Source organism: Diospyros lotus, chromosome 6 (assembly GCF_014633365.1).
Source record: "Diospyros lotus cultivar Yz01 chromosome 6, ASM1463336v1, whole genome shotgun sequence".
In the NCBI taxonomy this organism is placed as follows: domain Eukaryota; kingdom Viridiplantae; phylum Streptophyta; class Magnoliopsida; order Ericales; family Ebenaceae; genus Diospyros; species Diospyros lotus.
Genome location: NC_068343.1, coordinates 18,886,553 through 18,911,447, shown reverse-complemented (window position 1 = coordinate 18,911,447; position 24,895 = coordinate 18,886,553). Strand labels below are relative to the sequence as shown.

General features: G+C 39.7%; 1 protein-coding gene across 1 annotated transcript; it reads left to right on the top strand.

Moving 5' to 3' along the window:
• LOC127803067 (DNA-directed RNA polymerases II and V subunit 8A-like) lies at positions 1–24,895 on the top strand. The gene is made up of 4 exons (XM_052339082.1): positions 1–163; positions 22,481–22,638; positions 23,993–24,084; positions 24,492–24,895. The coding sequence occupies exons 1-4, from the start codon at positions 91–93 to the stop codon at positions 24,601–24,603; spliced, it is 435 nt and encodes a 144-aa protein (XP_052195042.1). The 5' UTR covers positions 1–90; the 3' UTR covers positions 24,604–24,895.

The window sequence follows — 24,895 nt, the reverse complement described above, 5'->3', positions numbered from 1 at the left end:
AACTGGCAGCAGCCACCAGCAGAAAAGTAAAGTTCCATCCTCACCACAGTTTCTGCTCAGAGAGAGAGAGAGAGAACCTTCGTTTGAAGGATGGTGGAGACACTTTTGGAGGATATATTTCGGGTGGAGCGTCTGGACCCAGATGGTAAAAAGTTCGATAAAGGTATTTTTCCCAATTTCACAAGTGATTGTTGGGATCGGCTTGTTTTTACAGTTACTCGTCGTTTCTTTTGCATATTAGTTGTGGGAAATCTGGTTCTAAAGTGTTTCTTGCTCCTAATCAAGCTACTGGAAGCAAACCCTTTTGTTGATTTTGGTGTTACGTGTGCTTCCATGGTATTTTTCTCCTGTTTACTACGGTTTTCTTGTGGATTATCAAACGATTTCTGGTAATCCCCCTCATTACTTCATTGGGAACCGTCTCATATGTTGAAATGATCATGCATTTAACAAAATGGACCCTTGTAGACAGAATACTTATTGGAACCTTTAAAATTCTTAAACATCTTTTTTGGTTTTTTAGTACTAGGATGGAATGGTTGTGAAGAATAAAATATGGTGCGATGTTCATGAGAACTAAGTTATAGGGGGTGCCCCCAATGGAGGAGGCTCCCAAGTTTGCAAGGGCTGGGAGAGGGTCATTTTAGCCTTACATTTACTTTAAAAAGGGTTTTTTTTGGTGCAATTTGATCCTGTGACTATCCAGTCTTAGAGGAGTAATATTACTGTTGCAACGAAGTCTCACCCTTATGAGAATTAAATTTGATGCAATGTAAATGAAGAGGGATACTAATTCACATGATGTAAATTCAGTCAAGAAATTTGGAATCAAATTATTAGAACTGACAGGAGTGATATAAGAATTTCTGTCGATAGGCTTGGATATAAACTGTAAGACATTTTAAAGAGAATCTACAATGAAAAAGTTGAAAGAATATTTGGAAAAATAATGTGTATGATGATATAAATGTGCATGGGCGATATCAGGGAGAGTTAATGCAGTATGAGTGACATTCTAATTCATGCCTTATGTCATGAGTTTGACTGATCACCATCCTTTACCTAGAATTTTACTCCTCCTATATACCAAAAGGCTAGTCCTAGTACACACGGCTCCCTGTTTTATAGGGTTGGGGAGGGTTGTTTTTGTATGCAGCTTTATCTTTACTTTGCAAATAAGCTATTTTTGCATTGTAACCTTATAGTCACAAAGGGGATGCCATATTCTTGCCATGAAGACTCACCCTCACTCCTCCAATACACCAAATAAACATAAATTTCTTTTGGTTGTTGTTAGGATTAGGAGCTCTTAGGATCACTCAATTCATATGCCAATATGATTCACACCCTCACCCGAAATCAATCACAACAACAGAAATGAAAAACTGAATTGAAAACGGAATTGAAATTAGATAGAAATAACCAGACCACACAAGTAGACAAGCACAATTTATCCTAGTTCAGATTGCTTTAACGCAACCTTACATCCAGTCTCTTCGATCCAAGAGCAATCCACTAGAAACCATCCAAAAATCAATACACAAGAGTCCCTCACAAGTACAGAATGAAAACCAAGATTACAAAGGCTATCTCTCTAGTTTTTTTTCTCAATCACTTGCACTCGCACACAATTATGAATGATGATCTAAACGACTGCCCCTTGCCTTCCTTTTATAGACAATTTGATGTGCCCGAAATACAAAAGAAATACTAACACCCCTTATTTGATAAGAAAGTTCGCCACAAACTGTCATGACCCAAGAGGAATTAGAGGGGAAATGCTGTCATTAATTACAATTGTTGGTTAGGAGATGCTATTCATTCTGTTAAAGTGCACATGGGTGTTGCTCTACAATATTCTATCAGTTGAACAGCCTATAAATAGGCCATAGCAAGTAGAGAAATGTATGCTGAAGCAATATAATGAATTCATATTTTCCCTTCTTATTTTCTCCCTCTCATTCTTCCTAGTTCTCTCTCATTTCTCTTGATTTCTACTCTATATCTACCTCCAATTCTCCTTCGTTTCCCTCCCAAATCCTTCCTAATTCCTTCCTAGACCCTAGCTAAATCCTAGGGTCGTGACATTTGGTATCAGAGCCGACGATTCTCGGCTGTGAATCGGAAGTCGTAGCAATTGACCAAGGCAATTCCGCAGCAAATTTAGACGATAGATTGCGGAATTGATCGAGGCAGTAGGTTTGGGGATTTGAAACAGTGATTTTGAGAGAATCTGAAGGTAGTTCAAGGTGACGCGGTTGGAAGTGGATCGTAAGTGATCGCCCACGGAGACTGAAGCGGAGTGATCAACTTGAGGAGGTGATTAAATTTCAGGAGAATCCTTCAGAACATTGATTCTATGGATCTGGGTAATTTTAGCAGGCGATATCAGGGGGCTGATTCAAATCTATCGCCCAGCTATAATTTCAATTTGAATTTGAAGTCAAATTAGAGTGGCGCAGCAGATTGTGGGATCGGAAACGAATCTTAAAGGCGGAGTTAGGAGTTTATTCCAATTGTGAATTTTGGTAAATTGTGTTCGAAACTCGGAAGGCGATTCTGACGGTGATTGCGAACATACGCGGTCATGTGCAGTTGATTGAGGCGAGCTTAGTACTGCTGAATTTGGATTGTGAGGAAGGTGAAGGCATGAAACAATCTCTTGTGTGATTGTGGAACATCAGCGAATTGCTGATCAGAAGTGATCCTAGCGAAGTGGATTTGCTTGGTTCTCTGGAAGCTGAGGGAGGTGAATTCCGACAACTAGAGGTCGGTGATTGGGTGGAGAAGAAGGCATTGGCCTGGGCGATCATTGAATCCGCTGGACCATGGGTAGATAGTGATCAGTTGCAAGCAAGTCCGATAATCTGCAATTCAATTGCAGATCAGAGGTGTTGATTCGGGAGAATAGGAAGCATCATAGCCTTGAGCAAGGCGAGAAGGAAGGCGCGACCACTACATGTGACTTCGGCTATTATCCAAAGCAAATCTAGGTCACTGCATGTGATCGAGTTGTGAAGGTAGGCACCATCAGAAACGGTCCAGAGGAGAATTCCGCAAGCGACGATTCTCAATTGCCTTGATTTTGATTGTGATCCTCAACTTAGATTTGAAAGTTGAGCGAGAGGTGAGTCCTAGGCGAATTCTAACTTGACTCAGGCGAGAAGTGAAGAAGTCTTGCGGCCATAGTTCTGAAAGGCGCGAGGCGCAAAGGGTCCTGGAGCCTAAGGCGTGAGGCGCACGAGGCGAGGCGCGCCTTTGCGAAGCGAGGCGCACCTTTTAGAAAAAAAAACTCAAAATCTTGTAAAATCATAAAAAACTATTAAATTATCAATAATAACACATACATATCATTAATGTTTTATTATCTTCAAATTCTAAACTAACAACATCAAAGTTAATTCATTCATCATGCAATTTCTAAACTAGAAACATCATCAAAATTCAAACTTAAAGTCTCAAACTCAAACAAGTACCAATCATCGTGTAAAATTCTAAACAAACATATAAACACTACAAGTCTACAATCAATAAAGAAGTTTTAATCATCATCATCATCATACCCTTCACCAAATTGAAAATCATCATCTTACGGTGCCATATTTTGCTCATCCCTGATTCCCTGTTATTTTTCTTCTTTTGCATGTACTCTCCAATCTCTTGTTTTATTGATGGAGGACATTTTGGAATAGCTTTAGTATTTTCCACAATCAATAAACACTACAAGTCCACAATCAAGAAAATGCTTTCATTTTGAAAAATGCTATTTTTCTAGGTCTGGAAGATGAGCGCATTTTTTCTAAATCTGGAAGATTAGGGCATTTTAAATAGACATATAAGAAAATGTTTTCATTTTGAAAAACTATTTTCTGGTATTTTGATAACTAATATTCATTGTTGTTAAAATGATTTTTAATGAATTTTTCAAGAAATAGTAGGTATGTATTTTGGGGGTGGTAAAATCGCTAAATTCTGAGTTTGTACTAAAATCAAAATTCTATTTTTTTATTGTTATGAATTTTGATTTTTTAGATATTTTTATTGAATCCAAATAGGGGGTATTTTTTACTTACATTTATGTATTAAAGTAAATGGAAGGTAAAATATAAATAAAAGAAAGTGTGGACATTTACTTAAACTAAAGAAATGTAAATAAGTTGTGATGTATACATGCTGAAACTGAGAAGAGGGGAGGCTGGAGAGGAGAGGAAGAGAGGATGCAGGCACGAGTTTCATGAGGCGCGCCTTTCACCTCAGCGCCTCACCTTGCATGGCGAGGGCCATGCTGAAACCGCTTCGCCTCAGCCCAGGCGAGGCGCCAAACTGGCCCCTTAAGGCGCCTTGCGTCTAGGCATGCCTTTAATAACTATGCTTGCGGCTGTGAATTTCGGCTCATATTTGAATTGCCAAGGCGAAGCAGGGGGAATCCTTGGCTGTGTGACCAAGACGACTACTATGAGGTGGGTGATTCTCCTAGACAACTACTATGAGCTGATTTCGGACGGAATTTCGGTGACTTGGGAAAGTGAGAGTCGGCAATTCACAAGAAGTTGCAACGAGAGCCAATCAAACTGTTAGAGGTTTTGGGTGAGTTGGAAGCTGATAGTAGGCTAACTTGAAGGTTGAACAAACTCGATTAGATCTCAGAGATTGATTTGAAGGACATTCAGTTGAAGCTAAAAAGATGATTCAGGTCTAGGCTATTGCTAGGGCAAGGTCTAAAGCGGGTTAAGGTTGCTGAATTGGAAGTAACAATTGTATTGGCTTGGGTTGTTGAATTTTAGTACAGGAAAATTTCTGAATAGATCCTTGGAAGCTAATCAGGAGGCTATTGCAGGGTGTAATTTTAAGGAATTGAACTGAGGAGATGGCCGAAGGACTAATTGCTGCAACAAAGGAAATTAAGGACCTCCGTAGGCAGCTGGACGATTTTTTGATCTTGTGTTCACATAAATTTCAGACTGCTAATCAGACTTTATCGACCTCAATTCCAAGTGTCGATTTTCCCACTCTTGCTCCATTGGTTATTCTGGTGTTTGACAGGGATAGGCCAAAATGGTGGATCCGGCAATGTGAACGGGTGTTCTACCAACACCGAGTAGCTGAAAAGGAGTAGGTAAAAATGGCTGCAACTAATCTGAGTGAAATTCCATATGTTTGGTTCCGGAATTGGAGCTGGGGAAGGGTAGAATGGAGCTGGCCACAGATCATAAATGCCTTGTGTACTCGGTTTGGAGAAAGGCCCAAAACTAATGTTGTCACAGGAGTTCCTAAGGCTGCTCATTAAGAATTGCAGGGAGCTGATATAGTAGCCATGGAAGAGGAAGGCGGTGTTCATGCAGCTCAGGAGGAGTATGAGGCTGATGAGGTACTAAGAACAAAAAGGGTAGCTGCAAGGAAGGAGGACAGCCCTGCTGATGTTATTGATCTCCAGAAGCAGCAAAGGAAGGAGCTTGGAAAGCCTCTTTACCAAATACTTGAGGAGAAGGAGGAAAGTATTGCACCGGGCACCTTGTTTGGGACATCTCATACGTATGTCATTGGCACGGGCACACAAAACAGGACATCAGCTGCAAAAAGGGTTGATTTGCTTAAAGAGAAGTTTGAATTTCTTCCTATGACTGGAAATGAGATGGTTACAGGATTGATAGCTCCATTGAAACCATTTTCAATGGCAATAAGGAAGAGGTGGATGGCTGGACTTTGGGTTGCAGCTAGTCGTAGTACTGTTAAGGAAGAAGGAAAGAGAAAGTAAAAGAAAAGGGTAATATGGGAGGAGAACAAGAAAAGGCGAAGAAGAAACCAATTGGTGAAGATGGGCATCGGATGAATAACAACGGTTCAATAGTAATAAGTTTCTTGGGGACAAGAAACCTTTCAAGGAGGGGCAATTGTCATGACCCAAGAGGAATTAGAGGGGCAATGCTGTCATTAATTACGATTGTTGGTTAGGAGATGCTATTCATTTTGTTAAAGTGCACATGGGTGCTGTTCTACAATATTCTATCAGTTGAACAACCTATAAATAGGCCATAGCAAGTAGAGAAATGTATGCTGAAGCAATATAATGAATTCATATTTTCCCTCCTTATTTTCTCCTCTCATTCTTCCTAGTTCTCTCTCATTTCTCTTGATTTCTACTCTATATCTCCCTCCAATTCTCCTTCGTTTCCCTCCCAAATCCTTCCTAATTCCTTCCTAGACCCTAGCTAAATCCTAGGGTCGTGACACAAACAAGAAAATACTAGTTTTGATTCGTCACACTCTAAGATAGAAGAAGGAAGAGTGATAAGAATCAAGTAAATTCACCACTAAACAAATGAATTTCTTAGATAAGAATTAGGATAAAAATGCTCTCAGCACTTTCTTCATAAAAATGTTCATGCCAAAACATTACAAGATTACACACATAAATACTAGTCTTAAAGACAAACCTAATAATTAAAGACAGACAACATCATTGCTTCTTTTGACAAAAGAGGGCTAATGATGATAAAAGACAAACCAAAAGCATAAAGTAAAACATCATCATGTCACTTTTGACAAATGGAATCATGATTGCCTCTTTTGACAAAATGGGGCTAATGATGATAAAAGACAAATCAAAAGCATAAAAAAAAAATCATCATGCCATTTTTGACAAATGGAGTCATGATGATAAAACACAATGATATATAAAGACAAAACACTCTCAAACATAAAGGACAAATGAATGGTGATATTATCCATGACATCAGTTATGAGATTTGGGCTTGGTAGATGGGCTAATTGCTTGATGAGTTGCATGGCTCTAAATTGTTCTCAAAGGTAAATCTCAAGAGTGGCTACCATCAGATTTGAATGAAGGGAGGGGGATGAATGGAAGACTGCATTCAAAACAAAGCACGGGCTGTATGAATGGCTAGTTATGCCATTTGGCTTGTCTAATGCACCAAGCACCTTCATGCCATTGATGAATCATGTACTTCGTAAGTTCATTAGCAAATTTGTTGTGGTTTATTTTGATGATATTTTGATTAATAGCAGAACTCTTGAGGAGCATTTTGGGCACCTTAGGAAAGTCTTTGAAGTGTTACGGCAGGAGAAGCTATTTGGCAACATAAAGAAGTGTCAATTCTATCGAGACCGAATAATCTTTCTTGGTTACATGGTTTCACAACATGGGGTTGAAGTGGATGAGGAAAAAGTGAAAGCAATTAAGGAGTGGCCTATACCTACTAGTGTTTCAGAGGTGAGGAGTTTTCATGGGCTAGCATCCTTTTATAGGAGGTTTGTGAAGAATTTCAGCACTATTCTTGTTCCATTGACTGAATGCATCAAGAAAAGTGGTGAATTTAGGTGGAATGAGGCTGCCCAAAGAAGTTTTGAGCTGATCAAGGAGAAATTATGCTCCGCTCTTATTTTAGCTCTCCCTGATTTTTTGAAGACTTTTGAAGTGAAGTGTGATGTTTGGGGAGTTGGAATTGGGGCTGTTCTTTTGCAAGATAAGTGTCCCATAGCCTATTTTAGTGAAAAGCTAAGTGGAGGAAGTTTGAATTATTCCACATATGACAAGGAGTTCTATGCATTGATTAGAGTTTTAAAGACTTGGCAGCATTACTTACTACCCAAAGAGTTTGTCATTCACACGGACCATGAATCTTTGAAACACTTAAAGAAGCAAAACAAGCTGAGTCGTAGGCATGCCAAATGGGTGGAGTTCTTAGAAGCCTTTTCTTACGTCATCAAATACAAAATGGGAAATTCAAATGTAGTGGCAGATGCATTATTACGGAGGTATACTCTAATCACCATGATGAATGCTAAACTACTAGGGTTTGAATTGATTAAAAATCAGTATGTGGATGATCCAACATTTGCTTCAACTTACTTGGCTTGTGAGAAAGGGGTTGTTAATGGTTAATATAGGCATGAAGGGTACTTATTTAGATCTGGGAGACTTTGTATTCTTAATGGGTTTATAAGGGAACTCTTGGTGAGGGAAACACATGGGGGAGGTTTAGCTGGTCATTTCGGTGAGAAGAAGACTTTGGAGCTGATTAAAGAATACTTCTATTGGCCGGGAATGATTAGAGATGTGCATCGAGTGCTAGAAAGGTGTGTAGCTTGTAAGAAGGTGAAAAGCAAGGAAGCTGCTCATGGGTTATACATGCCATTACCTGTTCCGGATCAACCTTGGGTTGATGTGAGTATGGATTTTGTATTTAAACTACCAAGAATACAAAGAGAAAATGATTCAATCATGGTGGTCGTTGATAGGTTCTCAAAGATGTCTCACTTTTTGCCTTGTCACAAAACTGATGATGCTTCTCATGTAGCGGACTTATTCTTTCGAGACATTGTAAGATTGCATGGAATACAAAGGAGTATAGTGTCTAATCGGGACACAAAATTCTTAGAGTTACTTTTGGAAGACATTGTGGAAGAAGCTTGGCACAAGGTTGCTCTTTAGTACCGCTTGTCATCCTCAAATCGATGGACAAACCGAAGTGGTAAACCGTACACTTTCTTCATTACTTAGAGTTGTTAGTAAAAATTTGAAGAATTGGGATGAGTGCTTGGCTTTTGTTGAGTTTGCATATAACAGGAGTGTGCATAGTGCAGCCAAACATTCTCCATTCGAAGTGGTTTATGGATTTAATCCCATTCGAAGTGGTTATGGATTTAATCCCATTACACCACTTGATTTAGCACCGCTTCCACTTAATGAGCGAGCATGTTTGGATAGAGAAAGGAAGGTTGACTTGATCAAGAAGTTGCATGAAAGTGTGAAACAACAAATAGAGAAGCGGAATGCAACCTATGAGAAAGCGGCAAATAGAGGAAGAAAGCAAGTTCAATTTACTCCAGGTGATCTTGTGTGGATTCATCTTCGAAAAGAGTGATTTCCAAGCAAACAGAGGCCTAAACTTATGCCACGAGTAGATGGTTCTTTCAAAGTATTAGAAAATGTGAATGACAATGCCTACAAAATTGACTTACAAGGTGAATATCAAGTATCAACTACATTCAATGTAAGGGATTTAACACCTTATTTGGGGGACACCGAAGAGTTGGATCTGAGGGCAAATCCTATTCAACCAAGGGATGATGATGTGAACAGTAAAGAAGCAAAGCCAAGGGTTGTCCAAGAGCATGTAAGTCATGGGTCAATTACTTGTTCAAGGGCTAAAGAATTTCAAAAGGAACTTAAGTTATTTATTGGGAAGACTCCAGCCCGTTTAGAAGAGTTAGAATTCAAAGTGAAAGAGTTAAAGTCTAAATTAATCACATTGTTTGTTTGCTTGGAAGCCCATGACCAAAATGCAACCTAGGCACTCCATGATTAAGCCCAAGCAATCAGCCCATCTACCAGGCCCAAGTCTTTCCAACAAGCCCAAGTCTCATAACTGATGTCATAGATGATGTCACCCTTAATTTGTCCTTTATGTTTGAGAGTGTTTTGTCTTTATGTATCATTGTGTTTTATCATCATGAATCCATTTGTCAAAAATGACATGATGATGTTTTTCTTTATGTTTTTGGTTTGTCTTTTATCATCATTAGCCCCATTTTGTCAAAAGAGGCAATCATGATTCCCTTTATCAAAAGTGGTATGATGATGTTTTACTTTATGCTTTTGGTTTGTCTTTTATCATTATTAGCCCTCTTTTGTCAAAAAAGGCAATGATGTTATCTGTCTTTAACTATGAGGTTTGTTTTTAAGACTGGTATTTATATGTGTGATCTTATAATGTTTTGGTATGAACATTTTTATGAAGAAAGTGTAGAGAACATTTTTATCCTAATTCTTATCTAAGCAAATTATTTGTTTAGTGGCGAATTTACTTGATTCTTATCACTCTTCCTTCTTCTATCTTAGAGTGTGGTGAATCGAAACTAGTATTTTCTTGTTTGTGGCGAACTTTCTTATCAAAGGCAAGAGTTATCCAAGAGTATGTTAAGTCTTGGGGTAATTATTCGTTCAAGGGTTAAAGAATTTCAAAAGGAACTTGAGTTTTTTATTGGTAAGACTCCAACCCATTTGGAAGAGTTTCAAAGTGAAGGAGTTAAAGCCCAAATTAATCACATTGCTTGGAAGCCCAGGACCAAGGTGCAACCTAGGCACTCCATGATCAAGCCCAAGAAATCTGCTCATCTACTAGGCCTAAGTCTTTCCAACAAGCCCAAGTCTCATAACTGATGTCATGGATGATGTCAACTTCATTTGTCCTTTATGTTTGAGAGTGTTTTGTCTTTATGTATCATTGTGTTTTATCATCATGACTCTATTTGTCAAAAGTGGCGTGATGATATTTTTCTTTATGCTTTTGGTTTGTCTTTTATCATCATTATGCCACTTTTGACAAAGAGAATCATGATTGCCTCATTTGACAAAATGGGACTAATTATGATAAAAGACAAACCAAAGCATAAAGAAAAACATCATCATGTCACTTTTGACAAGTGGAGTCATGATGATAAAACACAATGATACATAAAGACAAAACACTCTTAAACATAAAGGACAAATGAAGGGTAACATCATCCATGACATCATTTATGAGACTTGGGCTTGTTGGAAAGACTTGGGCTTAGTAGAATGGTTGATTGCTTGGGCTTAATTGTGGAGTGCCTAGGTTGCATTTTGGTCCTGGGCTTCCAAACAAATAAGCAATGGGCTTCCAAACAAATAAGCAATGTGATTAATTTGGGCTTTAACTTATTTACTTTGAATTCTAACTCTTCCAAATGGGTTAGAGTCTTTCCAATAAATAACTCAAGTTCCTTTTGAAATTTTTTAGTCCTTGAACGAGTAATTGGCCCAAGACTTATATGCTCTTAGACAATCCTTGCCTTTGTTTCTTTACCGTTCACATCACAATTAGGGCAAAAACATCGAGGGATATAAAAGACATGACAATACCTAATATACCCCTATACTCAAGTTACCGTTTAGAATAAAAGCAAAGTAACTAAATTGTCGCTTAAATACAAATCCAAGTCTTCTAGAATGTTCTTGATGCAAATCTCCACCATTTTCCATGAGTGGCTTCTAGAATCCGGCTCCATCTATTGCTCTTCTTTAAGGATCTGCAAAACAAACTAATCATTCACAAATACAAACATGTAAGAGTCTCAAACAATGATGTAACTTAGACGTAAGGACTACTTTAGTGAACATATCTGTAACATTTTCTTCTCCTGCTACCTTTATCTAATTTATTTTCTTTCTTTCAAGTACTTCTCTGATAAAGTGATACCTAACATCAATGTGCTTAGTTCTCTCATGGTGTGCTTGATCTATGCACTCTGGCTATCACACTTTAAGATAGCCTTAACATTTATCTCTAGGAGTTCACTTACTAAACCCTTTAACCATAGACACTCCTTGATAGTTTCCGTAACAGCTATATACTCAGCCTCAGTGGTTGAAAGAGCCATTATCGATTGCAAATTAGTTTTCCAGCTTATGGTTACATTCCATAACTTAAATACATACTTGGTAGATGACCTCATTTTGTCCAAATCTATTGCATAGTCAGCATCACTGAACCCTAGTATATATTAGGCTCATCTTTTTCACTAGCTCCACCATAAACTAAAGCCATGTTTATTGACCCTTTGAGGTATCTAAAAATCTACTTAACAACAACCCAATGTTCCTTACCCAGGTTAGCCATGAACTTACTTGCAACACTCATAGCATGTGCTAAATCCGGCCTATACACACCATACAATACACGAGGCTACCTACCGCACTAGAGTAGGGAATCTTGTTCATTTCTCTCATGCTTTCTTCATCACTAGGTGATTGGTTGTGAGATAGCTTAAAATGTTGTGCAAAGGGAACATTTACCTCTTTTTCATCATGCATTTGAAATCTCCTAATCAATTTATCTAGGTATGCCTTTTGGGATAGCTGGATTAACCTCTCCTGTTTATTCCTTACTATTTCAATCCCTAAAATCTTTCTAGCCTTTCTTAACTCCTTCATGTCAAAAAGTGATTTTAATTGTAGCTTTAATCTATGAATTTTCTCATCTGATTGACTAGCATCAGCATATCATCCACATAAAGGAGGAGATAGATAGAAGTTTTAGATGAAATATGCTTAATATAGACACAACAATTAAAGACACTTCTCTTGAAGCCTTGGTTGATCATGAATGTATCAAACTTTCTATACCACTATAAGGATTTCTTTAGCAAGCATACTTGCGCCTTCTTACCCCTAACTTCAAATCCTTTAGGTTGTCTGTTAGAATGTCCTCTTCTAATTCACCATATAGGAATGCAGTGGTCGCATCCATTTGTTCTAGGCTTAAGGGCAGTCATTGCAAGCAAGATTCTGATTGAGGTATGTCTCATTATCGGTGAGAAAACTTCATTAAAATTCACTCCAGCAACTTGGGTGAATCCCCTTGCAACCAACCTAGCTTTATACCTAGGTTTTTGCTCCTTACCTGCCCCTTCTTTAATCTTGAAGAGCCACTTACGGCCTACCACCCTTTTATTTGAGGGTCTATCAACCAAAACCCAAGTCTTATTCTTATTTAGGGATTCCATTTTTGATTTCATGGCACCCAGCCATAGCTTGGAATCCTTTGATCTCATAGCCTCTTCATATGAAAGAGGTTCATCTCTAGCCGTGTCTTCTGCACTTAACAGTGCATAGGAGACTAAATCAGAATACTCATACCTTACAGGAGGTCTAAGCTCCCTCATTTGCCTATCCCTTGCCACATTGTATCTTTCTATACTAGGAGATCTATCCGAACTTGAAGGTCCAGCACTATCAGAAGGCTGGTACCTCTCAGAACTTGAGGGATCAAGGCTGCCACTTTGATGGGAGCTATCTAAGGAAGGGGAATCAACACCAGCACTATGCTGGTCCATAGCCATAGGGAATCAGCACTGTCAGTGTGCTGATCTGCTACCAAATCCATGGGATTATCCATGGCAGCATCATGCCCTTGCATTTCCATCACAACAGCCTTGGCTTTTCCCTTCCTATCCTTTTGGAACCCTCCTTATCATCCTTTAAGAAAGAATCCTCACTGAATGTCACATCCCTACTGTCACAACCCAAGGGTCTTTTCTGTCATTTTTTAAATTTCTGCAAGTAGCAGTGTAACTAATAGGCTAGTGTGGCGTGAGGACTGTTATGTCTCACGTACAGGTTGTTACCGTCTAGTGCCTGGCCTATAAAAGGCTTAGAGGCAAGAGGATGGGGATTCATTCATAAAAATAATATTGAATTCTTTCCCTCTCAATTCTCTCTCAATTCTCCCTCCAAATTCTATCTCCTTTCCCTCCCATATTTCTTTTCTCGTTACCCATAAACGTCGGAAGTTCAAGTCTCGATCCAGAGGCTTGACAATTGGTATCAGAGTTGATGGTCTTAGGCTGTGAATCTGGCTTAGTGGACGATTATCAGAGGCGACGCGGACGACGGGATTCAGAATGGCTGAAGGAACACGAACGAAGCAATTGGAGAATCAGATGGAAGTAATGGAGTTCGGGCTAACACAAACACAGGAAGCAGTGACTTAGAGCTGAGAGGAGGTTCGATCCATTAGAGAAGAATTGCGGGAGGACATGGCGGCTTCCCGAGATGGAATGATGAGAGAATTAGCTCGACAAAGAGAATCATTGGAGCAGCGGATTAGCAGTGTGATCAACATGCTGTCCGCACTACCTCAATTCAGGCTACCACCTAAATTTCCCCCTCGAACGACACTAGAGATAGAAACATCGGGGCAAGGAATACTTCCTAGGCCCCCAGGAGTGAGGGAGGCTGATAATACATGCACTAAAGAGACATACGATCAGGTAAGGGATCTTAACTCTCCTAGAAGTAATCACGGACTTGTACGGACCTGTACTAAGATTGGAGATACCTTTGTTTGAAGGATCCAAACTAAGATGGTGGATCCGGAGGTGTGAGAGATACTTCCAGTTTTATAGCATCCCTGAGAGCTAGCGAATCACGATAGCTTCGGCTTACCTTAACGACATAGCTGATTATTGGTACCAAGGATGGTCTAGATTGAGAGGTATGGGGGCGAGGTGGATAGACTTCGCAAAAGAGATGTGTGTGAGGTTTGGGGAGGGGAACATGACTGATGTAATCAAGGAATTTAATAAGTTGAGGCAGGAGGGAACTATGATTGAGTACCAAGAGAAGTTCGAAGAATTGGGATCACTCATGTGGAGTGCGCAACCCACCTTAACCAACCAATACTTCGTGTTTAGCTTTATCAGTGGCCTCAAAGACGAATTGAAATCAATGGTGAAGATGATGATGCCAACTACAATGAGGGAAGTGGCAGAGAAGGCAAGGCTTCAAGAACTAATGCTTGAAGCCATTTTCAAAAAGAACAAGTCCATGACGAAGTCACCCACTATGGGGGGTCCCTTCATCGGAGGTAATTCAAAGGCAATGGTGCCCGTAGTCTCCTCAGGGGGATACAGCTCAGGACCCAACAGGAATACCACTATAGACCAGAAGAGGATGATGGGATTATGTTTCAGGTGCGGTAAGAAGTATAGCCTTAGGCACTAGTGTATGAGACAATTGTTCAAGATGGAAGGTGGCGATGGGAATGAAGAAGAAGAGCTGGATAGGGAGGAAGAAGCAGATGAGAAAAAAGAGGAACAACCACCAGAAGCATTGGAGGAAGAACAAGCACTAGAAGGTAGGGAGATCTCTTTCCACGCATTGAAAGGAGGACTGATGGGGAAGATCATTAAAGTCAAGGGCCAGCGGGGAAAAAAGAAACTCATGGTACTAATAGACAGTGGAAGTACCCATAGCTTCCTTAATGAAGCTATAGCCAAGGAACTGGGATGTAAGTTAACCCACACCAACCCCTTATCAATAACCGTAGCCAACGGACACAAGATGTATAGCCACTGCAAGTGTTCTGGGTTCACCTGGATGATGCAGGGTAACGAATTCAAGGCGGACCTGAGGGTCTTAGAGTTGGGCGGCTGTGATATTGTGTTGGGGGTGGATTGGATGAGGACAGTTAGTCCCTTAACCTTCAATTTCAACAAGCTGGAAGTTATACTAGAAATGGGTGGCAAACGGCTAACATTGGTGGGAAGTTCGGAACAAGGGGAGTGCAAAATGATCAAGGGAGACAAGCTATAGAAATTGTTGACAGAGAAAGGATAGATATCTCAATTGTACTCAATACATGCCATTGAGGGAGATGAAGTAGATCGAACAGATTCGTACCTGCTTGACAGGACGGGAATGTTTCGCGCCACTGCCCAAGAGGTATCTACTTTAGATAGCTTGCACGTACTAATGGAAAACTTTAAGGACTTCTTCCAAGAACCTAACTCCCTACCTCCACAAAGGCCTTTGGATCATACCATAATCCTTAAGCCTCAAACCACTCTCGTAAATATTAGAGCCTATCGATACTCTCCTACACAAAAGGCAGAGATCAAAAAATAGATCTCTAGCATGTTAGCCACCTCATTTATACAGTCTAGCCAAAGTTCTTTTGCATCTCCTCTTTTGTTAGTTAAAAAGAAGGATGGGACTTGGAGGTTTTGCATATACTATCGCCAACTCAACTCACATACCATCAAAAACAAGTTTCCCATTCCCCTCATTGAAGATCTTCTAGACGAGCTGGTTGAGGCTAAAGTATTTTCTAAGATGGACCTGAGATCCGGATACCATCAGATCTGGATGAAACCAACAGACATCCCAAAAACTGCATTTTGCACCCATCAAGGCCTTTATGAATTTGTGGTGATGCCCTTTGGGCTCACCAACACCCCAGCTACATTCCAAACCTTTATGAACCAGATATTCGCTTCCTATGTACGAAAATTTATTCTAGTCTTCTTTGACGACATCCTCATCTACAGGCTAAACATGGACCAACACCTATTCCACCTTAAAACAGCATTTGAGGTCCTTAGAGCTAACCAATTGTATGTCAAGCTATCTAAATGTATTTTTGCCAAGGATGAGGTAAGCTACTTGGGACATATCATTTCAGGAGGAGGAGTCAAAACCGATCCCAACAAGGTCACAGCAATAGTGGAGTGACTTAGACCTCAGATAGTGAGGGACTTAAAGGGATTCTTGGGATTAACTAGTTACTACCGCAAGTTCATTAGGCACTATGGCTTGATCAACAGACCCTTGACGGACTTGCTCAAGAAGGACGGATTTGGCTGGAACCCCCAAGCAGAAGCAACATTCTTAAATCTAAAGAATGCTATGACACAAGCCCCTATAGTGGCCCTACCAGACTTCAGCAAACAATTCGTAGTGGAGACCGATGTGTGTGAAAAAGGGGTTGGGGCTGTATTAATGCAAGAAAGGAGACCTATCGCATACATAAGTCAAGCTTTGGGGCCTAAGCACCAGGGTGGAGCGTATATGACAAAGAGTTGCTGGTAATATTAAAGGCGATGGATAAATGGAGACACTATCTGGAGAGTAACCCATTTGTGATCAAGACAGACCACGAGAGCCTAAGATTTTTGTCCCAACAAAGGCTGCAATCATAGTTACAAAGGAAGGGGGTGTCTAAACTAATGGGATTGGATTACACCATCCTCGAAAGGGTAAAGAAAATATAGTTGCGGACGTGCTATCCCGGAGGGATCAGAGTGAAAATGAGGGTCACTGTTATAGCATCATTGCAGTAGTACCAGATTGGGTAAAGGAGGTGGAGCGGAGTTTTGAAAATACAGGATGGGTGCAACCTTTCCTGACCAAATTGGTGGTGTAAACAAGGGAAGAAAAAGGTTACTCCCTATCTAATGGCCTTCTCAGATTTCAAGGGCGCCTAGTGATAGGAGACGATAAGGAGCTGAAGACAAAGATTATGTAATCTCTACACTGCTCGCCAATAAGCGGACACTCAGGTATCCGGGCTACCTACCACAAAATAAAACAATTATTCTTTTGGTCGAAGCAAAAACAGGATGTAGTAGATTTTGTATTAGCTTGTGAAATATGTTAGCGGTGCAAACATGAGCAAGTTCCTTACCCAGGCCTGTTACAACCTATTGATTTCTAGGGTTCTTGACAATTCTTGAATGAGTTCCAGGTTCTGATACCAATCTGTTAGGATTAGGAGCTCTTAGGATCACTCAATTCATATGCTAATATGATTCACACCCTCACCTAAAATTAATCACAGCATAAATGAAAAACTGAATTGAAAACGGAATTGAAATAAGATAGAAACAACCAAACCACACAAGTAGACAAGTGTAATTTATCTTGGTTTGGATTGCTTTAACGGAACCCTACATCCAGCCTTTTCGATCCAAGAGCAATCCACTAGAAACCATCCAAGAATCAGTACACAAGAGTCCCTCACGAGTACAGAATGAAAACCAAGATTACAAAGGCTATCTCTCTAGTATTTTCTCTCAATCACGTGCATTCGCACACAATTATGAATGATGATCTAAACGACTACCCTGCCTTCCTTTTATAGACAATTAGGGCAAAAACATCAAGGGATATAAAAGACATAACAATACCTAATATAACTAGCTAATCAGACGCGAGCCCTTCCTCGAGCGGATTCCTCCTTTGGCTCCTCAACCTACAGGGTATTAGCAGCCATTTCCAGCTATTGTTCCTGTGAGAAAACAATTATGAGAGAAAAACTTAAGAGATTAGTCTCTTAGTGTGTTATTTATAATAGACACAACGGGCCTAATAATCTACGGATTTAGTCTATGGGTTTAGCCTAATTACACATAGTTATAACAAATAAATAAATAAAAAACACATACAACAATATGCAATATATCTAATTATACTAATAATTCTAATACTTCCCCTTAAGCTGGAGTATAGATATCATATGCACCAAGCTTGTTACAAATATATTCTATTTGAGGATCGTTTAGAGACTTGGTGAAGACATCGGCAAGTTGATCACTGGAGTTAACAAATTCTGTGACAGTAACACCTTTAACCATTTTTTCTCTAATAAAGTGACAGTCAATTTCAATATGCTTAGTTCTCTCATGGAACACTGGATTGGAAGCAATGTGCAAGGTAGCTTGATTATCACAAACAAGCTTCATAGGGATAGGGGACACTTCACAAAACTTGAGTTCCTCTAAGAGTTGCTTAAGCTAGATGAGCTCACAAGTTGCATTAGCCATAGCCCGATACTCTGCCTCTGCACTGGATCTAGCTACTACATTTTATTTCTTACTTTTCCAAGAAATCATATTTCCTCCCACAAGAACATAATATCCAGGAGTCGACCGACGATTAGAAGGAGAGCCGGCCTAATCTGCATCTGCATAACAACAAATATCTGTGTGCCCCTTATCCTCATAGAATAGCCCTTTACCCGGTGCTCATTTGATATATCTCAGAATTCGGATAATAGCATCCTAGTGAGAATCACATGGAAAATTGAGAAACTGACTCACCACACTCACAGCAAAAGCAATATCGGGACGAATGACTGTGAGATAGTTCAGTTTGCCTACCAATCTTCTATACCTTTTAGGATCTGAGTAAAACTCCCCCTATCCCGGCAAGAGTTTGACATTTGGGTCCATTAGGGTGTCAATCGGTTTGCAGTTCACCATACCGGTTTCTTCTAAGATGTTAAGTGCATACTTCCTCTAAGAGATTGAGATCCCATCTCTTGATTGAGCAACTTCAATACCCAAGAAATATTGGAGTTTGCCTAGGTCTAGTCTGAAAGTGCTGATGGAGATGTTCCTTCAGATTCTGTATACCAACTTGATCGTTTCCTGTGATAATAATATTATCTACATAAAGAAGAAGAATATCGATAGAAAACTGAATGATCAACTTCACTTCGAGTGAGACCAAATGATTGAACCACAGTGTTGAACCTGTCGAACCACGCTCGTGGAGATTGTTTCAGGCCATAGAGAGACTTCTTGAGTTTGCAGATTACATTGGACTCCCCCTGAGCAACAAAACCAGGTGGTTGTTCCATATAAACCTCCTCTTGCAAATCACCGTGAAGAAAGACATTCTTAATGTCCAATTGATAAAGCGGCCAATGACGCGTGGCAGCCATAGAGAGAAATAGGCGAATAGATGCCATTTTAGCAACTGGAGAGAAGGTATCACTGTAATCCAGCCCATAGATCTGTGTAAAGTTTTTGGCAACCAAGCAGGCTTTAAGACGTTCCACCTGTCCGTCGGGGCCCACTTTAGGGGTGAACACCCACCGACAACCAACGAAAGTTTTTCCTGGTGGCAAATGCACCAAATTCCAAGTGCCAATAGAATGCAAAGCACCCATCTCATCTAACATAGCCTGGCGCTAACCAGGATGGGACATGGCTTCACCTGTGGTTTTAGGAATAGAAATAGAAGAAAGGCTCGAAACAAAAGCACTATAAGCAGGTGACAAGCGATCATAACACAAAAAATTATAAAGAGGATGTGGATTGCGAGTAGATGTGTACCTTTGCAGAGTGCAATAGGGAGGTTGTCAGGTTGAGGATCCATGGCAGGAGTGACCACTGACGAAGAGAGTGAGTCAGGAGAGTTGCAGTTTCTATGGCCTGAAACTTCAAAAAGACATCATACTCAGCTGCAGACATAGGTATCAACTGTGAACCTGGTGCAGATTGGACAGAACTAGGATTACTCTGGAATGCATGAGCTGTACTGGTAGATGATGTAGGCGAAGCAGCGGGTCGACCATGTTTCTTCCAACACCTGTCCTCAAGATGACCCAGTTTCTTACAAAAGGTACACTATGGACGTGCCCAATTATTATTATGGCCTCTATTTCCTCCTGAGTAGGATGCCTGAGACACAAGAGCTGAAGATTCGGCTGGAGGAACAACATGAGAAGAAGAGAACATACCATGTGCACCGGTCATGTTCAACAACCTTTTAAAAGAGTCCTTAATGGTAGGATTAGTGAAGCTAGTCAAGATTTGATGCCTGATGGTGTCAAATTCTGATTTTAGACTGAAAAGAGCAATAACCATAAAAAATTTCTCTCTTTGAGCAACCTGTTCGGTCTTGGTTGTAGTAATGGGAAGAAGAGCATCAAATTCTTGCATGAGAGCCTGAACTTGTCCCAAATAAGATTCCATGGACGACTCTTGCTTTAGATTCTTGATATTAGAGACCACAATGTACAAATGCTAGATGTCATTCATATAACATTCTTCAGTTTCCTTTCACACGTCAACACAAGTTTCAAATGGCCGAAAGAGCTACATGATGGATGAATCAATGGACTTCCATAGGAGACTGCATAACTGGGCATCAACTTGTTCCCATCTAGCTCGATTGGCTTTCGGCACACTTTCAGCCTTTGTGGTAAGATGATTAGTTTGGTCTTGCCCTTTGAACCACATTTTGACAGAGGCTGCCCATGAGAGATAATTGACAGACCCTATCAACTTGACAGTGGTAATATTGGCTGTTCCAAGATTGGAGATAGTAAAGGACTGAGAGGCAGCAAGGGTAACAGGTGTGGTTGCAGGAGTAGCACCAACATAAATTGCATCATTGAGATTAGACACCGAGAATAGGCCTAGGGCAGGGAGGTGAGCTGATCTGGAGAAGCCGAGAGAAAATGGCCGATGGACGAGCCTTCATGCTCTGGTGCCTGGGAGCTTCGGTGCCTGCGATTTTCTGGCAGCAACTCAGCTTGAAGGCGGCGAACCCTAGGGTGGGGTCAGCTCCAGCAAAAGATGACCGGACAGTGATGTTTCGGCGTAAACAGTGACGAATAGAAAGAAAACTAGGGTTTTTCTCATCGGTGGCTCTGATACTATGGGGGAAAACAATTATGAGAGAAAAACCTAAGAGATTAGTCTCTTGGTGTGTTATTTTTAATAGGGATAATGGGCCTAATAACCTACGGGCTTAGTCTATGGGCTTAGTCTAATTACACATAGTTATAACAAATAAATAAATAAAAAACACATACAACAATATGCAATATATCTAATTATACTAATAATTCTAATAGTTCCCTTCCCAAGGGTAGGTTCTTATGCGTTACTCACCCGTTTGCCCCTGGAAACCACTTCCCATCCGACTTGCATGTGTTAATCATGCCGCCAGCGTTCATCTTGAGCCAAGATTGAACTCTCCATGAGATTTATAGTTGCATTACTTATAGCTTCCTTGTTCGTAGACAAAGCGGATTCGGAATTGTCTTTCATTCCAAGGCATAACCGTTTAGAATAAAAGCTAACTAACTAAATTGTCGCTCAAATACCAATCCGACTCAACTGACTTCTCCTGATTCTTCTAAGTCTTCTAGAATGTTTTCGATACAAAAACTCTACAGTTCTAGTGGATAAAGATTCCTTTTCCCCATCCTGCAGCTGACTTGCCATTGGGATATTTGTTGAGCATTATGTGATTGGGAGCTTGTGATGATTTAAGGCTGTAATTGGACTGGTTGCATTAACATTTTCAGTGTGCCTCCAGAAGCAGACTGGAAAATAGCTGACTTACCCACCAAAAAAAAAAGAAAAGAAAAGAAAGAAAAGAATGTCAGACTGTGAAAGATGGCAGAATTGAGGGTAAGTTATGTCAGAAGTCTGGAGTAGGGGATCTAAGGGTTATCGCAGGTTTTAGTTGGAGTATTTCATGTGTGAGGGTGATTGGCGGTCTGCATTTGCTCACTGTGTGGATTTGTGGAAGTTTCTCACACTGATAACATGGATATAAGGGTATTACTAATTGGTTGGAACCTTTGCGGTGAGACCAAATTGGTACTGTGAATGCAGGGCACGTTGTTGGTGCATTATTATTTAGTGGCTTCAGATCAATGGTCTATTATGCTCTCTCTAATTAGGATTCAAAGGGATATGCTGAGGTTAGAAATTGGAGTTTCAGTTCAGGCATGATGTTTTACAAAAGGACTTTTTCATTTTGTGCTTACACTGGTTTATGGTGCATTATGCAGCATAAATGAAAAGACCTTTTTTTTTAGGGGAGCCCTGCGTGGGCTGGGGGAGGGGAATGGCAGAAGGGAGGAACTTCTCTCAAACTCTTTATATTAGTGGCTTTTACGGAAACATTTATTTTCTACTAGTTTTCATTCTTTTCTTTTCTTTTTTATTTTTTTGGCCAAGTATCTACCGATTTTTATTCATTTTCCATCTGATATCTGCTCTAGGTAAGTTTCTGACTTCTTATTCAAGAAAGGGAGACAAAATAAACTTCCTAACATTTTGGTGGTCTACTGGTCTGTTTTATGTGATCTATCTATTTGTTCTGCATATTTGGCACTCCTTGGTGATACTTCATTCTTTTCCACAAGAACTTACCTTGAAAGAAATCTCTTTTGCAATGCAAGATTATGTGAAATATTTTTTGAGGAGAAAAAGATCATAACTAAACTGCCATTTTAGTTGACAACTGAATGCTTTTGATGTGAAGAAAGAATCTTCTTGCCTTCTCTGAAATATGAAGCAGTATGTGTTACAGTTTGAAGCTAACAGTTCCATAATGTGTTTCATATAGTTTCTCGCATTGAAGCAATCAGTGAGCAGCTTGAAATGTACATGCAGCTAGATGTGAACATAGACATATATCCTCTTCATGTTGGGGAGAAATTCTTGATGGTATTAGCATCTACTCTGAATTTGGATGGAACACCTGATAGTGGTTATTTTACTCAGGTAAGCTTAATACAATTTATCGCGCTACTTCAGATATTTGTCACGGCAGAATTTAAACTATTAAGCTTCTAGCAGGAGATTACTTTTGGAGTTTCTCCAACTTCTTTGAACTCTAGAATGGTGACAATTGGCAAAAAATGCAGAGGGTGTTCTTGATTAGAGCAACTGTAACTCCTTATACAAACATTGATATTGCTACCTGGCAAATCTTTTATGTATTTTTTCATAGCATTGTTCCACACTTTGCCTTGATTTTTCTATTTGAACTTCTCTCCTGTTATGTAGAATGTGAATTATTTTCATTATATATGAAAATATACATTATTTTTTTGCCTCAAGGCCCTCGACATGTTTCTGTTGTATTGTATCAGTGTTGTACATATGCCATCTGATTCATTGTCTCCATTTTGCCCTGAAGCCCGTCTTCTCCATGGCATTGATGAGAAGATTCAATTCATCTGATTGCAAGATTTATTTTATGAAGCTTTGCCATCATGCCTGGAACTTTAGAGTTTGGTAGACTCTTATCTCTCTAATTTTATTAGTGGAATTACATAGAGAGACAAGAATCTCCTTGCTTTTGATTCTAGAATCTAAAATCTCATTCTTAACCAGAATCATCTAAGATTCGTCTACTCTGAATTCCCCCCTATACTCTTGGCATTGCTTGAGACAATGTCATTTCCATGCACCTTTTTGCCCCCTTTTGCCATTTCCTAATGAAGAACTACTGTGAATGTGTGTCAAGCTGTAGTCTTATTACCTCTTTGAAACATTAATGAATTTCTTAAATCAATTTGGGATAAAGAGAAACTTAAGATAACTCTAGATCTTGAACTGAGCTGAAGTGTTCATAATATGGTTAACTTTTCAAAATTGTTATATGATGCATAAGAAGTACTTTCAGATTAATGGTTTGCAGCTCAGGTATGAAGCACAATAGTGTATGATGGAAGCAGACAATGGGATTGGTAATAGATGTAACGGAAGGATAAGGAATCCAAATTATTCACAAGAAGAAGCCAGAGGGATGCTGTACAAGGATGGTACTGGAAGATAGATTTTTCCTACCAAACTTGGCAGTGAACACATAATGCATGGGAAAACATGCATTTATTCAAACTTATTGGAAACCTACTTGGAGAAAACACAAAATAAGATTCACAAGTTCTCATTTTCCAGAGTGTCATATCCTGACTAGTAGAAACTATGACTGGGCCTTGGATGTCTCTTTCCATGCATTTGTAGGATGCCATCCTAATCGTTGTCAGTTGAGATGTGAAATTTTCTAGATGTTTCCTGATATTATTTCGGGTAAAAGGTTCTCTTATGTACTCTATTTTATCAATTTCAGGGCGGAAGGAAATCGCTTGCAGATAAGTTTGAATATGTCATGCAGGGGAAGTCATATAGGATCTCAGATGCTTCAGGACCTGATAATAAAGTGTATGTATGCCTTACCTTGTAGATATACATCTGCTGTTTCTAAGGCCCCCATGTATGCTTGCTATCAGACTTTGCATTAAGAATGAAAAGTTAAGTAGCTTAAATGTTTAGAGATCTAAACACCCTGACCGTGAAGTTGCAGTATGTGTCCTGCTTATGTTTTTGGTTTCGATTATCATTTGTGGGTGCATGGGTGGGCAATCCACGTCTTACTCCTGTGCCACCAGTTGTTGCTCACTTGAGTCAAAATTATATGAACAAATTCTCTTCTCTTCTTCACGGTTTGTTTCTTCTTCTGGGCTTCTCTTTTGGCTGGGGCAAGATTGCCATCGAAAGGCTCTACTTCACTTCTTGGAAACTTGACGGTTTTGTTTTTATTTTATTTTATTTTTCGACGTTTGTTCCAGGGAGATTTGTGCTTCATTCGGAGGGCTTCTGATGCTGTTGAAAGCAGATCCAAGCGATGCACAGAAGCTGGAGCTTGACCAGAGGTTGTTTATCCTCATCAGGAAGGTTTAAAACTCGAATATGAATCATGAAATTCAGCTTCCCCTTAGTTTGGGCTCAATGAACATGGATTTTTAGATGCCTTTGGAGTTTCTGAAGTTTGGCTATAACTGTTAAGACCTGTAGCATAACAACATCTCCAGATGTTTATCTTGGTTGTTCTTGAACATATCTTGTTTTTATAGACTGTGAGATAGATGTACATTGAAGGATAGTAACTACGGTTTGCTTGCAAAAAAAGAAGAAAGAAACGAGAAAAAAGATGGATAGAAGATTTAACACACTTAACACACATTCGCATCAA